The following is a 16,243-nucleotide window of genomic DNA, read 5'->3' as shown; positions in this document are numbered from 1 at the left end:
TTTAAAAAGACAGATAAACACAGCAGATCTTCGTATTATTTTTAGTTCTGCATGACCGCAGGTTTACATAGTTTACCTCAAAAATAACTACAGGTAGAGCTAGTCAAATTTTGATGAGTCCTGTTGCTTTTTGCGGTGCATGGTTGATGTCTTGAGAAAATTTGACTGTAGCCAAGCCAGAAAAAATTAGTTCTCAACTAATATTTATCATGTCTACTTATTTGTATGTTTATACTTTAAATATTGAAGGGAAATCTGAAAGTAATCACATAAACATTATCATCAACATTGATTTGTATAAACAGTGAATGTAAAAAAAAAAAAAAAAATTGAGTGTGACTCGTGGCCTGATGCATAAACAAACAAAGTGAATTTAAAAGCTGTCTGTGGTGACACTGATGACCTGCGGCTGCACTCTGTTTCTGTTACAGCTGAAGAGCCAGGCTGCCCTCCTGTGGCGGTAGCGCTTAGAGAGCAGCACATACAGCACAGGGTTGACACAGGGGTGCAGGTACTGGAGCACAGTACAGATAAAGTAGAACATCTCCCAAGCCTGTCCATGGTGATACAGCCCCAGGTACACACACAGCTCCAGCACATAACCAGGCAGCCAGCACACTGAAAACGTAGCAGCAGCCAAGAACACCATGACGGAGGCTCGGCGGGTGTTCCTGGCACTGGACACCGACATCACAGGGCTCTTGTGGAGAAAAAGAGCCAGACGGACATAGTTGAAGGCAATGACCAGCATTGGAACAAAGTAGTAAAGTACAAACTGGCTTAGGACCACTTGGTAGTGGTGCTCATGAATGGTTGGAAGGCAGAAGGTGAAGTTTGTCAGGCTCTGGCCCATGTTTTCTTTGGTGGCAAACATTCGCAGCGGCAGGCTGATGAAGAAGCTGAGGGCCCAGACCAGGACAAACATGAGGATGACCAGGTCCATGGTGGGCGGCTGGTACGGGTTGGTGATGATCATGGCACGGGTCATGGACACGGCACACAGGGAATAGGTGCTGGCTGCCAGGCTAAAGGCCAGGAGGAACTGGTAGACCTTGCAAGAGGTGTCGCCCAGAGGCCAGGAGTTGCTGACAGCAGAGTGCAGGGTGAAGGGGATGAGCAGGAGGGTGAGGAAGTCTGCCAGAGTCATGCTGAGTAAGAGGATGTCGAGGCGGTTCTTACGTAATGTGTTGTACTTGGCAAACAGAGAGAAGACCAGCAGGTTGGCACCGAGCCCAATGCCCAGGATCACTCCACAGGTACAGGCAAAAATCAGCCCGTAGGTATTGGGAACAGCCATATTATCACCAGATTGAGATCACCTTTTAAATAAAAAAACAAAAAAATACAAATTACGCAGTCACACTTTGGATCAGTGACACAGAAGATTAGTATACAACTATTTTGTAATCAGTTGTTATTTTGGTGGCTGGAGCTTTTCAGTTGAGATAATTTGATGTCTTTTTTTTGACATATATCATAATAAACTTCATGTCTTTGGGTTGTGGATTGTTGGTCAGACAAAAGAAGACATTTACAGACATCACCCTGGGCTCTGGCTAAACATTTCTTTATTTATTTGTTTATTTAACAAAACTGACAAAACAAGTGATTAATTGAGAAAATAATCATCAGATTGATCAACAATAAGGCACAGAGTTTTTTTACATAACAACAGTATGCTGTATGCTTAGGAGCAAAATCTCTTTTGATTAATATTCAGAGACATAAGTGACAGCTGCACTAATCTATTTTGTCTTAACAGAGTCCATAGCATTTTAAAATGGTGCCATATCCATCATTTTGACAAACTCACCATTGTCTGTTCTCAAAGCAATATCCTCCAGCTCATGTCTGTGAGTGTCCTATCCTCATAATGTAAACTGGAGTATTCTCTTTTACTGGTGTCCATCCTGGTAAACTGAACTGAAGCAGGGAGAGGTGGCAGGCTCTCAGGACTCATTACAAGGTGTGATTGCTGAATGTGGAGGGAAGAAAGGCAAACATCACTTGGGTCAAATTGATTCTGGTTGACTGGGTTTAAAGAGAAACGGCCTCTGACCAGCTGCTGAGAGAACAGAGATGTACTTTACATACCTGCTTTGTTGTTATTGTTAGAGGGTATTTAGTTTTTGAGTTACTTTTATTTTTAGTCACAGCTTCATCTGACATTTTGAACTTTGGTTGAACATGGTCTAACTCGTTCATCTACACTCCATCAGTCTTTTTGTGACTCTGAAGTTTAGAAAGACTTCACTGGCTGAGGCTGTGTTGCTGTTTGCCAAAGCTTGTACTGACCTTTCCTGACCTGTTACAGCCAAAAACTCCCTCTCTCTCTCTCTATGGAGAAGTTTTTTGGAATGTCATTCCTGCTGTAAAATTATATTTTAAAATCAACACCCATAACCACCATGACATGCTCACTCCTCACAAACAAAAAGTCCAGTCCATTGATTACGTTCTGTGTTCCTCCCCTTCTCTGAAGATATTATTGTCTCTCTCCATTGTTTGATTGATTTCCTCAGTGTGAGGAAAGCTCCTGACGGCAGCTTTATCAGGCTTTCCACAGTATTTATGACTCTGTGTCAGCTAATGGCCTATGGTGTACACTACTGCTCTTAGCACAGGATATAGCTGACACTGATGCATTTGCCATCCCCTCAATTACCAGTTTCTGTGCAGTTCAGTCAGCGGCTGTTAAAATTGCCACATGTTCTCAAGCGGGACATTAACAGCTTCACTATGTTCGTGCCGAAATGTCAACAAAAACATTTTTTTTTTTCATCCCATATCCTTTACAGTGCATTTATAATCTCTTATTTTCTCTTCTATGGCAGGACAGAAACCACAGTCATTGTATCACCCTGTTGCCCTTTTTCTACCATTTTCTATGTTCAAACCCTTTGATTCTTCGTGAAGTGGCAGGTAGTTTGCATTCAGGCCTCCACCTTATCCAACATAACTCTAGGGATGAAAATGGTAACCAAACATGTTGCAGATTAATCTGCTCTACAGTCATTGTTTTTGTATTGATTTGTTGTAAATAATTTTAAGCACAGCTGACTAATTTATTAGTTTAAAAATCACTTTCCAACCAAATATGCCACACATCTTCTGGTACCAGCTTGTCAAATGCTTCTTTTTAATTGACAAAATAATCCTTAGATTATTGATCGATAGTTTCCACCCTGGTCCACCCCATATCAACTTCAGGTTTTAGAAATAAAATATCTGCTTTGCAATCACTCTGTTGTGCTGTGGTACATAATGTTATGTACCACAGAGTTTTATGTTCTCTGTTAGAATGAACAGAGAATTAGTGTTCAGTGTTTTGCCAAATTACTATTTTGGCTCATGGTGGGCTAAGAGGTTCAGTTACACCTGAGGCCGCCAGTGCTCAAAATATACATGTATACACGCATAGGACAAATACGTTTTGGACTCGGCATAAGTGATAAATTTCAATTACATTACACATGACTGCCCATTTAGCTTAGTTGGTAGGGCAAAGGACACAATCTCTCGGGGTTGTGGGTTTGAGCCCCACTCCAGGCAGCACCGCCTCCCATGGGCCCACCATATGTGGGAGGTGCCATGGACTTTAGTGCATTGTGGACTGGGTGGCAGTTGCCCCTGCTACCTGGGCCTGGACCCAGATAAGTGGCAGATGATGACATGGCATGACATTTGATCCATGCTTTTGTCCAACACTCATTGGAAGCAATTTGGGGTTCAGTGTCTTATTAAAAGACACTTTGGAGCCAGAGATTGAACCATCAGTCCTACCACTAATGATTGATCCTCTTTACAAGCTAAGCTACATAGTATAAATAGCAAGATTTAGTAATATATGACCGGTGAACAAAGACACCACAAATCAAAAATATTTCTAATGGCTACATTTTTAATGTTTGATTAACTGGAAACATGTACAGTATGTTCTCAGTGCAAGTGAAGAACATTAAATGAGTCCGACAGCCCCTGACTCAGGCTTGTTCTATAAAAATAAACTATAATGTAAAATGATGAGAGTGGGTTTGATGAAGCATCCAATAAGTTACAAGTCCATGAGGGATCTAAGGTGGGAAAGGAAAGCAGGACCATCAAAAAGAAACATCAAATTAAAACTCAACCACAAAAGAACATTTACAGGATATAACTAAAGTGCATTATGGAATTTAGTCAGCAGCACCATGATACATTCACAAAATAAATATACACTTTCAAAGTGAAATAAATTATGGCAAAACAGTTCGAACAGATGTATCAACTGAACAGTTTGTCTGTAACTGCAAGTCAGCAATAGTCAACACATGTAGAGCCAAACAAAAGTAGACCACTCAGCATCCCAATTTTTGTGAAGTTACATTATAATCAGGCAATAAATATTTTCTCCTTTGCTCTACTTGTGCACACTGTTAAGAGATGATAACATATGAATTGTTTTGAATTGAATCAAGGTTACAGAGGCGTTAAGATTTTCCAAATAAATATGGACCTAGGAAGATGTTATGTTATGAAACTCCGGGAAGTATGAGATTGTTTTAAAACACAACAATACACACTTAGCAAAATATTATCATACAAGCACAGCCGCAGGCCTCAAGATGACTTTCACTGAGTCAGCTCTGGTTCAAGTCTGTCAGACCTCAGTCTAGTTGGAACTGTGTCAGTGTCTTAGTACAGTACCATAAAAAGGCTTTTGGGAGTCTCTCAGCCAGGGTACCGCATCCTTCATGGCTTCTTTATTGTGACAGATCGTGCCCGCCTCCTCTTCTTTTCACTCTCTCTACGCCGGCCTAACCTCACCTTTTTTTTCCTCTTGGTGGCCACTTTTAGAGGCTGGTCCTTATAAGCCAGAGCTTTGTTAGTCTCCTGGGGCAGGTTAGGGCCCTCTCTGTCCAGCCTGAATCTGTCAGGGAGGTTTTTGGTGGCCCCTGGGGGCTTCTGGTGTAGAGCATTCCCACTGAACGTTTGGCTCAGGGTTCCGCTCGGCACAGGTGATGCTCGCTCGTCGGCTGTGTGCACCTCCTCCAGCAGCTCCTGCAGCCACGTGCGACGCTTGAACTCCTGCAAGGAGCGGCCCTTGTCATGCATCAGCTGGGCGTGGCTCACTGACCTCCTCCTGAAAAGCAAAAACAATAGACAGAGTCAGATCATCCTGTACTGAAAACAAAAAGAGGAGTAAAAGCTTCTTTTGAGATTAGATACAATCTGTTTTAATGTCTCTTTTCCTGTCTTGTTGTTCTTTTATTGTTCTCTTAGTTTGTCAAGCATATTTCTCATCTCTGAGTCAGCCCCAGCAAAGCCTCACAATCTTTTTCATATTGTTGTAATTTCATATGATACTGTGACGTTGAGTTTGTGTGTGTGTGTGTGTAACAGATTTAGAAGTGTTGGCAGCTGAAATTCAAAGTCAGGCTCCATGAAACCTCAGTACAGTAGGTGGCAGCATAAACATGTTTCTGAGAGCCATAACCAGTATGAGCTCAAGACCCCAAAAAAGCCAGAGGTGAAGCAGAGAAAACCTCCTGCACTTTATTTAAATCTGTACAGGTAAACTGTGGTTGTGTTTTCTAAATCAGGAAACAGAAATATGTTGCTTCAGCATGTTCAATTATGAACTAGTCCTTCAGTATTAAACTTCCATAGCAGGAACATCCAGCAAGGCATTTAACTATTTTTCTCTGTTTTTATTAATTAATGTAAAAAAAAAAAAAAAAAAAAATTACTCACGTTCTGCTACTAAGTGCATCAGCTGGTCTCCCATCAAGAGTCACTGGGGTGCACAGCAAGAACACAGCCAGACTCCACTGATGAAGCATGATTATAGAGCACATCCTCAAGTCAGAGATCTGAAGAACACAGGAAATATTATATCAGTAACTTTACTTAATCAAGCAAAACTTTGTTTTATTGATGTTCATGGTTATCTGCTATTTAATAGTTTATGTCGCTAGCAAAAAAAAAATATCAGTTCCAGAGTAGGTCTCCCAGGTGGCATTGCTTGTGCCAAAAAACAGTTTATTAAAGTTAAGAAGAAGCTTGTACTTACATGATGTGAATGTTTGCAGTGCAAATCCACAAAAAAAAGGTCAGTCTGCAAGCTCTTCGGAAATGATCTTGTTGCAAAAATTAATTTACAAACCAACAAGAAAAATTATTCTGCCAAACACCATTCAGCCAGTTCAAAAATTGTGTCCAGATCCATTGGTGTGAAGGCAGCCTGGGGAAATCCCCCGTCAGTCTGGTCCATTCATTTGCCTCCCAACAGTGTGTGTTGAGCTATTTATTTCTCCCCAGCGTCCCAATTAAAAGAGAGATAAAGATAGAAAGAGCAGCAGCAGCCCATCAGCTGCAGGGCTGCCACTCCACTCAGTCCTGCAATGATCTCATGAAGAGTAACGCCGAAGCATCTTCTCTGGTGGCCGGAGCCGAGAGCAGAGCTGAGAGGGTTTTTCAGTCCAGCACTGTGAGCGAGCCTGTGTGAGTCTGTCTGAGAGAGGCACAGAGAGAAAGTCAGACTCCTCTTTGGGTGAAGATGCAGGCACTACCTTAGCCTTTGCCCATTAAGTCCGGTCCTAACACCCTCCCCAACCTCCCAACCCTCGCTTCTCTCCCTCCCCCGAACCTTTCACACACACCTGCTGTGACAAGAAGGTGGTGCCCATGCAGCATCCAAACTGACATGTAACAAAGAGCACACTTAACATGAGCTTTGGGGGGAAAAAAGTAATTTTTAATCAATTTCAAATGGCTGTAGCAGCAGTTTCTAAATGAAATCTATGAATAACTCCATCATAAAGAGGTCAGAAATGACAGGTGTGCACCAATGGAGGTAATCATGGGTTACCAAGTGGAGAGTGTACAGTATAAGGGGAGGGGCAGGGTTACTCCAAAGTAAACAGCCAGGCCTAACCACTTTCCCAGGGGAGAATGACCATAACCTCAGAGAAACCTAACCCACAGCCTCTCACTGCAGACCTTTCAATTCACCTCCACTCTGCCTCAGCAAACCAGCTCACCACCGAATGGTTACAGTGGGCTCTGAGGTATCTCTGATATTCAGCTAATAAGGAAAGTGGAGAGCTTTGCATTGAGACAGCCGTAGACAGTCCCAGGTTCACTGTGTATGTTTAGGCACCGAACCCAATCTTAAGCATTCTGCCACATTTGTAATTTTACTGAAAGTGTAATAAATACATGTGCTAAAGGTCAGTAGTCTAAAATAAGAGGTAGCTGTAGGGCTAAAAGTGCATGTATGTATTTTAGTATCACATTGACTGAATGTTACATACCCAAGTGTAGTAGTGGAAAACAATATTTGTTTGTTTGTTTGTTTTTATCACGCAATGCCATACGGTTGAACATGGTTAATTTCTTTTAAAAACTGCTTATTTGGCATATCAATATCTAACACGTAAAACTGGAAAATGTCTGTTAATATTAGGAGAATGATTTCAGGCATTTTGCCCAACACTGTACAAAAAAATGGGATTTCATTTTCACTGACGCATTTCATTGCTTGGATTTGGTGGGTTCAGAAATAAAATAAAAAGAAATACTTTCTTTGCTGTAATAATGTATAGTTGTAGCTGGACATGTGTCACGTTATGAACACAAGACATTAGTTCATAACGTGACAAAACTATGAGGCTGTACTTTGAGATAAATGCTAACATGCTCACAACTATAATGCAAGTCAAGTGTTTATCATGAGTCACACAGTTGGCAAAGTCTGTCCACAACATTCAAAGTGAGTTGAACGAGTTCGTTCAAAATTATCTTGTTATAAAATGTAATCGCACTCGAATGAAGATAACAACTAATCTGAAAATGGATATTACTGTGCGTGTGCTCAGGATTTGTCAGAGTCCCTCAGTTGTGGTTAGAGTCAGTTTAGGTCTGGCAGCAGATTGTTCTCAACCCAGTGAAATGTTCCTGTGATTTATTCTGGGTCATGACCCATCAGTTGAAAAACAATGGAACAGCCTGTGCTGATAAAGTGAGCTCATTTTTGTATAAATTCTGCCTCTGTACAAACTACCAGTGTCCTTTTCATTATGCTTAACCCTTAATCTTCTCGTCTCTGATGATCTATTATACAGTATATCCCCCTCACGATGAACTATGGTGATCCCCTGACTATATATCTATCATCAAGGCAAAGTTTTAATTAAACACAGTTTATGACCAAATACCTTGGTGTTTGGTGCTAATTAGCAAATATTAACATTCTAACATGCTACACTAAAACGGTGAACATCAAATCTGCAAAAACATCACCATGTTAGCATTGTCATTGTGTTAGCTGCTGATTTTTTCAAGCATTTTGCCCCAAACACCATTTATTGCTCAATTTTGTCAATATTTGTGCCCCTTTAGATTTTTTTTATCAGCTGTGGAAAATTTTAAAATAGCAATATGACAATGACTAAAATAGGTAAATAGTTGAACAAGAAAATGTCTTTAAAAAATGTATTTCTGCAACATTAACTGTCATTAACCCTCTTTCCTCTTTAACGTAAAAAGATTAAGAAAACCGTGGCTGTTTTTAGAGATCCATAGTTCGAATTGTTAGCATCATGATTAAGATGAATACAGTCCATTCAAAATCCTGAGTCATTTCTGTGGTTACCATACCTACTTGCACTGTTTTACTGGATGGAATAACTTGCATTTCTCCTCATGAATAAAACTCATAAATTATGTCTGTGAGTTGTGATGATTAGTAGAATCACTTCAGGCTAGACTGCAGAGCAGTTGGTGGTAAATTACTTAATAGAGGGCTCAGTATTTTACTAGCAGTCATGATTCAATTCAGCAAGGGGTCCAGAAGGGGTTTGGGGCTAGGACAAATATATGGCAGACCCCCCCTCCTGTCTCCAAAACTCAGCTTTCTTCTGTTTCCAGCGAGTCTGCCCCAAACTTCCAACACTTTAACATTCGGCAGGGAAAAAAATACCTCATTTGATTCCATTCTGCAAAGACTTTACCTGCAAAAAATATGAAAAAAAAAATCCCATTTCCTGGCAGACAGCAGCATATGGAATGGGAGCCAGGAAAGCTGCTTTTGATTCATGCTAAATTGCACTCTCAACACAGAACAGTATTCCTGTCCCGTTTTTCATCCCTTTCACACTGCACCTACTTCACATTCACACATACAGTACAGACCATCCACCCACCTACCAACCCCAGTTTCAAAGAATTTGTACCCTCCTGTTCTTGCATCCAGAGAAACACCCTCATTTCATGTTTAAATTCAGAGTTCAGCATCTATTTTTGGATGTGATGTACCCATTCCTTATATTGGCCCACCCTATTATGTCATAAATCCTGGCTTTAGTTACAGCAACAGTTCCTGCTTTTGTTGTGGAGTTACATTCAGAGTCACTGTGTACTTGGCATGTACATTACGATTCTGTCCCTGCCAGTAAGTCAGTGTTAATTCCCACACAAGTCACACTATGACGCTGTCAATATCCTCCATTATTATTTTATCACTATGTCACAGCACCACTCCCCTTTTACTCTGAACACTGTTCCCGCTTTAAGTGGAATTTGAGCTTTGCAGAAAAGGGAAAGGTGAAGACATGTACACTAAAAATATCCAATACCTGTTTTAAACAGGAATGAATTCAGTGCAGTTTCTGTTGTACATGACATTAAAATGTCACCTGTAATCATATGTTTAGCTGCAAAGGACAGAATCAGAGGTTTGACAGTGTATTTGATAATGGTTTCTTTATGACGCAGTAAGGGCTTTGATCGCTTGGCCGTTTGTTCACATGGGAACTTCAGGTTTGTTATCCTGGAAAACCTCACTTGAAAAATGAGTTTTGCAGAAGTATTTTCCCCTCTTAATGGTTTTTAACTGTGAGTTATTGTACAAGCCATTTCAGTTAGTTCATTTGAGGCATGCTTTATAATGTCGTATTGTGGGCAGTTGGAAGAGTTTTCTGCTAATCATTCACACCTACCAATCATAACTGTCATCCCAGGAATGCTTTTTATTCCTCTTTACCTTCTTCTGGGTCAGCTATTTTCAACAGCTCCGGCTACTGAGACTGCAAAATTTAAAATTGATGCACTCTATTTTCTTTTCAGTTGGTGGTTTATTGGTGTTTAAAATGTGTCACGTTTTTCAAGAGCCAGTTTTGCTGCGTTAAACCTGGACGCTTGACATGAAGGAGAGAGATCTATTTGTCAAATTTACTATGGGACACAACAAAACCGTGCATTAAAATACAGTAAACAAACATTTTACTGCAGTTGAAATGATGTGACTATTTAAGTGGTGATTTACTTGGTTAGATGGCAAACTGGAAATGGAAATCAGTTGTCTGAGCTTTCCATGAAATCATGGCAAGACTTTTGTATGTGCTGAGGCTGTAAAGTGTGGCCTACTGCATTGTTTCTGTGGGGTGAAACAGACCTGTGACTTGTTAAGATCAAAACACATCCTCTGGTTATTTTCAGGCTTTTTGAAATTTTTAGATCACCTGTAATCACATGACTAAAGTTCACGTGTAGCATCCAGAATTATGTGAACATGTATGAAACATGTATGAACCCCAAAACGTTCAGTTAACTGTGAAAACCATGACAAATAACAGCAGCAAATCATCACATATGGGCCATTGGCACCAGTGAATTGGCATTTTTGCTCAGAAAAAGACATTAATTGATTAAATTTCTTTCAATCAGGTAATGAAATATCAACTACTTCTGGGTTTATATGAAAGAATCTCTAAAGATGATTCTCAAATATTTACATGAGGGCACCAGAAAAATGTTATGCGGTTTTTGGTCCATCAGTGCCCAACTAGGATCCCACTGATGGTGTGGATGTAACTATTATCCACTGAGTGTATGTGTTTCTTGCACATAAAACATATATAATAATGTTTAGTACATTCTACATCATCACATCCATTGTATGACATACCTGGAAATGTATATGGTGTAAGTTGATGTTTCCAACAGTAAATGCCTGGTTTTAGGTTTTGAGCCACAATGCACAATGGGCAGTTTAGTCAGGATGTCAGAGGAGGGTCACAGCTCCACATTTTAATAGGCGTACATCCTGAACATTACCTAATTCCTGCTCAGGGTTACCCAAACATGGCCTCCTCCGTCACGCATTTATGTGATCTGAAAGTAGCTGCAAGATTTGTCTGTTTCTGTTTCTGCTGCTTGACATATGATAATCCTCCTCAGGTAGTGCTTTGGGGCTGATTTCTTATTTACAACTAGTTTTTTTTTTTATGTTAACCATAAATGTCAAGCTCCTGGAGACAGTGAGTCGGGGGAGGTCCTACCAGGACAAAAGCATGTTGTCCAGACTCAGTCTAGAGCACAGGTACATTAAATCATTATTTTTCAGACAGGAAATATCTGCCACTGGACATTTTGCCTGTAAAATGTATTTCTAAGATGAAATGATTCCTGCCTGGCACCGCTCTGCTTACATCTGAGTGTTTTTACACTCATCTATCCAGCATTAGAGCTGGTTTCTAGTGAAAACCTTAAATGTTGTCCGAGTTATGATTAAACCGCGTGTTTGATCGTGCCTTAGATGTGATTCAGAGTGATTCAAAAAGCAGAAAAACAAGTCCAAAGCATGAGTCTTTGACCTGGCCTTATGAGGCGCCCACCACATTAGCATTTCTCTCTTGGCAGATGTTGATGGTGGGGTGTCTGACTGTGGCCGGCCTCTCTGCAGTGGCCCTGTGCTCTAGGCTCTGGGGAAGGGAAGGGAGGGGGGAAGGGTTCCTCGCTCCTTACTCGCCACCCCCCCCCCCCCCCCCCCCCCAAACCCAAACCACAAGCTGCCCCATGTCTGATGCCCCCCTCTCACTCTCCTGACCTCAGAGGCAGACCCCAGGCCAGCTGGACACGTCCTGAAACCCCACACAGTCACCACACAGCCACCACCAATAGCCACCACCCTCCTGCCCCTGACCTATCACCCAAAACATTACCATAAACCTCTGCCTGGCTGCCAAGCAACACACACAGCAGAGCCTACAGTGAGTCTGTGCATCGCTCGTCCATGTAAAGATAGCTCTGTCTGAGGGCAGAAAGTGGAGCTGGTGCAGAGGGGTAAGCGCTCTCGGTTATGATGTGCATTTTACACGCGACATAAAACCTACTGTGGTGTTTTATGTTTTGCGGCTTGTGGCGATGCCGTGGCATTGCCTGTGGAACAGACTCCCGCCCGCTGCAGCAACTACTGTGCAGTATTTGAGGCTGATGAAAAATGCGTCCGTCCGGCGTGTTAACCGTTTTTGAAACATGCCACAAGTCTGCGTGCTGCACGTCTGTAACTCTGTAGCTTGACAAATCGTGCCGTTCCGCGTTGCCTCAGCCTCGGCGAAAATTGAAGAATCAATAGAGGTCTGATTGAGAAGACCACACACACATGGTGTTACGGTAATGACGGGCTGAGTCTGTTTGTTTGCACAAGTGAAGAGCAGGCTCAAATCGTTAATGAGTGCTTTGCGTCCAGCGTGCAACCACAGCTAAGCCAACGGGTCAACAAGGTTGGCCAGACTAACCACTGCATGTGTGTGTGTGTGTGTGTGTGTGTGTGTGTGTGTGTGAGAGAGAGAGAGAGAGAGAGACTGTGTGTACATGTGCCTGCATGTCCTTGAAAAGTAAGAAAAAAAAAGTTCACATGCAGATACTGAAGTAATATTAAAAAGAATTCGTCAGACTCCATTTGTTTTCCTTGCAAATCTTAATTTGCTCTTACGTCATCTATAAGCACTCACTGTGATGTTTCTATATTTAACATCTTTCTATATTTACTTGTGCTCTGACATGCAGTTACTTGTTGATTGTTGTTTTCTCAATGAGAAAAAAAATCCATGAGACATTTCAGCGAATATTTAAACACAGAAAAAAATGCTTCACTTGAAATTTCCAAATCGTTATAATGCACGGTGTGAGCCAAGTGCACTTCACTGACTCAAAGCTGATCCATTTACTGTAAATGAGCTTGTCTCTGTTGGTTTCCTGACCAATTACTGTACAGTGAACTTAGGTCCTGTATTTATTTATCCATAGGTTATTTTAAATGGACTGCACTCAATGCAGAGGCCTTGTTGAGCGGTCTTGTCCTCCCAGCCTGCTCTGGGACATGCTAGCAGCGCTTGGCAGACAGACACGGATGCTGAAGGCAGCCTCTGGACAGCTTTATCCTGCGTAGAGCGAGGCCACCCGCTTCGTATTCACCAGGGCACAGTGACTGGCACGGCGCTCACCGGCCTCAGTTTTCACCTCTCAATTTTCTGCTTCTCCAAGAAAACTGGAGAACACTGTACACTTTCTAAAGCCCTGTGACCATGAAAGGATATCAAGGCCAACCAGAGAATAGGCAGGTTCAAACATAGTAGAATACATTATAAGCAAGTATAGCCTTAAAAAAACACTCCAATGAGGGAACTGTTAAGTGAATTATATACATTTAATTTGAGTGGTGGCCTTAAGTAGCCTGTAGCCCTGTTGAAAAGTTTGTTGTCGTATTCTGTAGATAAACCATCGTACAGGAGAATCCAAAATGAAAAAACTGAGAAATGAAACTGGGTCAGTGCAGTGGCACATGGGACATACAAATTAAGTTTTATGGCTGTAGCAAAGCAAATTTCAGAAGGAGACACTTCATTCTCTCACGGGTGCTAAATAATGAAGGAATATGTCATGTTTGATAAGTTCTTATTAATTGGTAGGGTTCAGTATGTGGTCTCGTTTAGCCAAAGTCTCTTTATAAAAGGAACTGTTAAATCTGCAATATTCAGGATGGGATTTGTTATTTTATTGAAAATGCTTTCCAGTTGCTTTATAAAGCTAAAATTGTCAAATGTGGTGAACAGTGACATCATGTACTTTTACTGAAGGCCACATCTTTTGTTACTGAAGATTTCCCCAAACACAGACAGACAGGCATTAAAAATTACATGAGTTCAGTCATCTAAGTATTTTTTTCCCTTAGATGTTATAAATGAGGGCAATGCTATAAAAATGACGACACGGGAGAGGACACAGTTCATGGATTCATGGATACATCATGTACGTTTCCTCATACCTAAACTAGAAAACAATGCACTTTTCTAGGAACAAATAATACATTATGATTTGTGCTACAAATATCATCAGAGTATTCTCAATTAACAAGCAGTTCTTTTTGATGACTGAAATGGCTAAATCTCAAATAAATGCAATAAAATGTTTCTTAAAAACACTCTAAAAATACAGTTTAACTCTATAGTGTCACCTGTGAATGAAAAGTCTGACAGTACATAGCTGAATTTTACATGGAATTTAAAACTTATAGTTTTGCATACATTCGTTAAACCGTAACACTGTGCGTATTGAGGTATTATGGGGCAGGCTCAAAAACATGTATAGTAAATGCACACAGCATAAAGGTCACAAATCATGTTCTGTCTATCTGAGAAAACACAAATTGCAGGCCGCAGTATCACAGTTACAGACTGGTCCTTTAAAGTTGTTAGTAATGCTCCCTTTAAATCTTTATAAGGCATAGTTTTCAAATTGTTGTGGTCTTGCGTTGACCTTTTAGTTGATGAAACTTGTTCTGTAATTCTGTATTTTTCAGAATGGTTCACACATAGAAAAATATCCCCACCCTCTGAGCAAAAACTCTAAAATAACTTTTTCTTTCACAAATTGAAAACACACGCTCGGCCTTGATGATGTAAATGTTCAAAAGTGTTAATTCACTAATGAACAGTGAGTCCATTAGACATTCGATTACATACTCTGGGCAGGAGATAAATCAACACTGAGTGTAATTCAAACATGGGCTCTGGCCAGGCGGCTTGTTTTCTGTCCGACTGTGGTTTTCCAACAGTCTAAATCCATGAAGCGGATTTGCTCACAACAGCCAACATATTTCTCCAATCTGCATCCCCTTGTAAAGCAAAGGAAGGAAGGCAGAGCTCACAACTGTTTGTTTTGTGCTGCCCATGGTCTCACAACCCTGTAACATAAGGCCAGGCTTTCATTCCCTCCCCACTGCATGAGCAAAAGCGAATTAGCTTTTAAAAGTTTGTTTTGTAAGAGTTGTAAATAAAGCGGCACTGATTCAGACCTAGATCCCCTTTCTCTCAGATGGGGTATGGCTTGTGTGGGTGGCTTTGGAAATACTGAGGCATGCTGAATATGTTTATATTACACTGTCCCCAAGGAGAGTTGAGCTTTGTGGTGCAGATGGATTACAGGGGGAAAAGAGCTGTTGTAGACCTTTAAAAAGTTCAGTGTTAATGGTGGGAGTGAAGTGGCTGTGTAGGTGTGATGTGTTCTTTTCACAGGTCGCTGGTATTTCTGTCCACGTCAAAGAAGCTAAAAGGGGGGATTCCCGCTCCTGCCCAAAAAATGATGTTTTTGGTCATTTTAAAGATGCAGTTTACAGCTGCACTAATCAGTATTTGGAATTTTATATTATTGTTAATAGTGGGTCACATGAAAAAGGTAGTGAAGCTTGCAGTGAAGAGCTCACAAAATTATCACCTGACTCCACAGTTTTCCTCAGCCCAGTGGAGCATTTTAGAGTCTATCAGCTCATTGTTTTGGTTTTAAGACATGCGATTTTACGGTTACGGTTTGGTTCAGTCTCACAGCTCTCATCAGTGTCATTTCTAGCCACAGCAAGCAGCTGTTTTTCAGCAAGGACATCTAAAAAACGTCATTGTACACTACACGTCCAGCACCAAACAGCAGACAGACAAAGTTGGCGAAAGGCTGGTGAACAGAGTAGAGGATTTAGCAGCTGAAGCCAGATATTTCCTTGAAAAGAATAGTTCAACAAATGTATTTTTGCCATGAGTTAAATGGGAAGTTTGACACCACAGTCTTGTCTTTGTTGCAAATACAAAGCTAATGACAGCAGCAAGTGGGAAACAGCAGGTCGGACTCTGTCATAAATAAAATCCGCCTGCCAACACCTCTAAAGCTCACTAATTAACACTTTATATCTTGTTTGTATAAGCCATAATAATTCAGCACATAACCCCCCAACCACAACATGATTTTTTTTTCACTTTGTTTTTTGTACGGATTAAACAAGCAAGATATGTTTTAATTAATGAACTTTAAAGCTGCTGGTGGATTTTGTGACTTTTGGACAAAATCTTATCATCTAACTCTCGTCTAACAGAGATAAAAGATGATTGAATATTGCAGTTACATTCACCAGGACACCAGAAACACAACTCAG

At 40.9% G+C, this 16,243-nt stretch overlaps 2 protein-coding genes across 2 annotated transcripts; both read right to left on the bottom strand.

The window, feature by feature from the left end:
- Positions 1–373: 373 nt before the first annotated feature.
- LOC121181989 (galanin receptor 2a) lies at positions 374–1,297 on the bottom strand. Its single transcript, XM_041038245.1, has one exon. It carries the CDS (start codon positions 1,295–1,297, stop codon positions 374–376), a length of 924 nt encoding a protein of 307 aa, XP_040894179.1.
- Positions 1,298–3,883: 2,586 nt separating this feature from the next.
- Positions 3,884–6,520, bottom strand: LOC121182109 (parathyroid hormone-related protein-like). The gene is made up of 3 exons (XM_041038442.1): positions 6,053–6,520; positions 5,734–5,852; positions 3,884–5,122 (listed from the first exon to the last, which is right to left on the bottom strand). Exons 2-3 carry the CDS (start codon positions 5,835–5,837, stop codon positions 4,732–4,734), a joined length of 495 nt encoding a protein of 164 aa, XP_040894376.1. The 5' UTR covers positions 5,838–5,852; positions 6,053–6,520; the 3' UTR covers positions 3,884–4,731.
- Between the last annotated feature and the right edge of the window lie 9,723 nt (positions 6,521–16,243).

This window comes from Toxotes jaculatrix, chromosome 5 (genome assembly GCF_017976425.1).
Source record: "Toxotes jaculatrix isolate fToxJac2 chromosome 5, fToxJac2.pri, whole genome shotgun sequence".
In the NCBI taxonomy this organism is placed as follows: domain Eukaryota; kingdom Metazoa; phylum Chordata; class Actinopteri; family Toxotidae; genus Toxotes; species Toxotes jaculatrix.
This window is presented reverse-complemented; position numbering and strand designations above follow the sequence as displayed.

Excerpts from the sequence above, each read along its gene's own strand:
- LOC121181989 (XM_041038245.1), bottom strand. The coding sequence starts at position 1,297 with ATGGCTGTTCCCAATACCTACGGGCTGATTTTTGCCTGTACCTGTGGA.
- LOC121182109 (XM_041038442.1), bottom strand. The coding sequence starts at position 5,837 with ATGTGCTCTATAATCATGCTTCATCAGTGGAGTCTGGCTGTGTTCTTG. Across the intron at positions 5,123-5,733 it reads GATGCACTTAGTAGCAGAAC|GAGGAGGTCAGTGAGCCACG; the intron begins GTGAGTAATTTT and ends TTTGCTTTTCAG.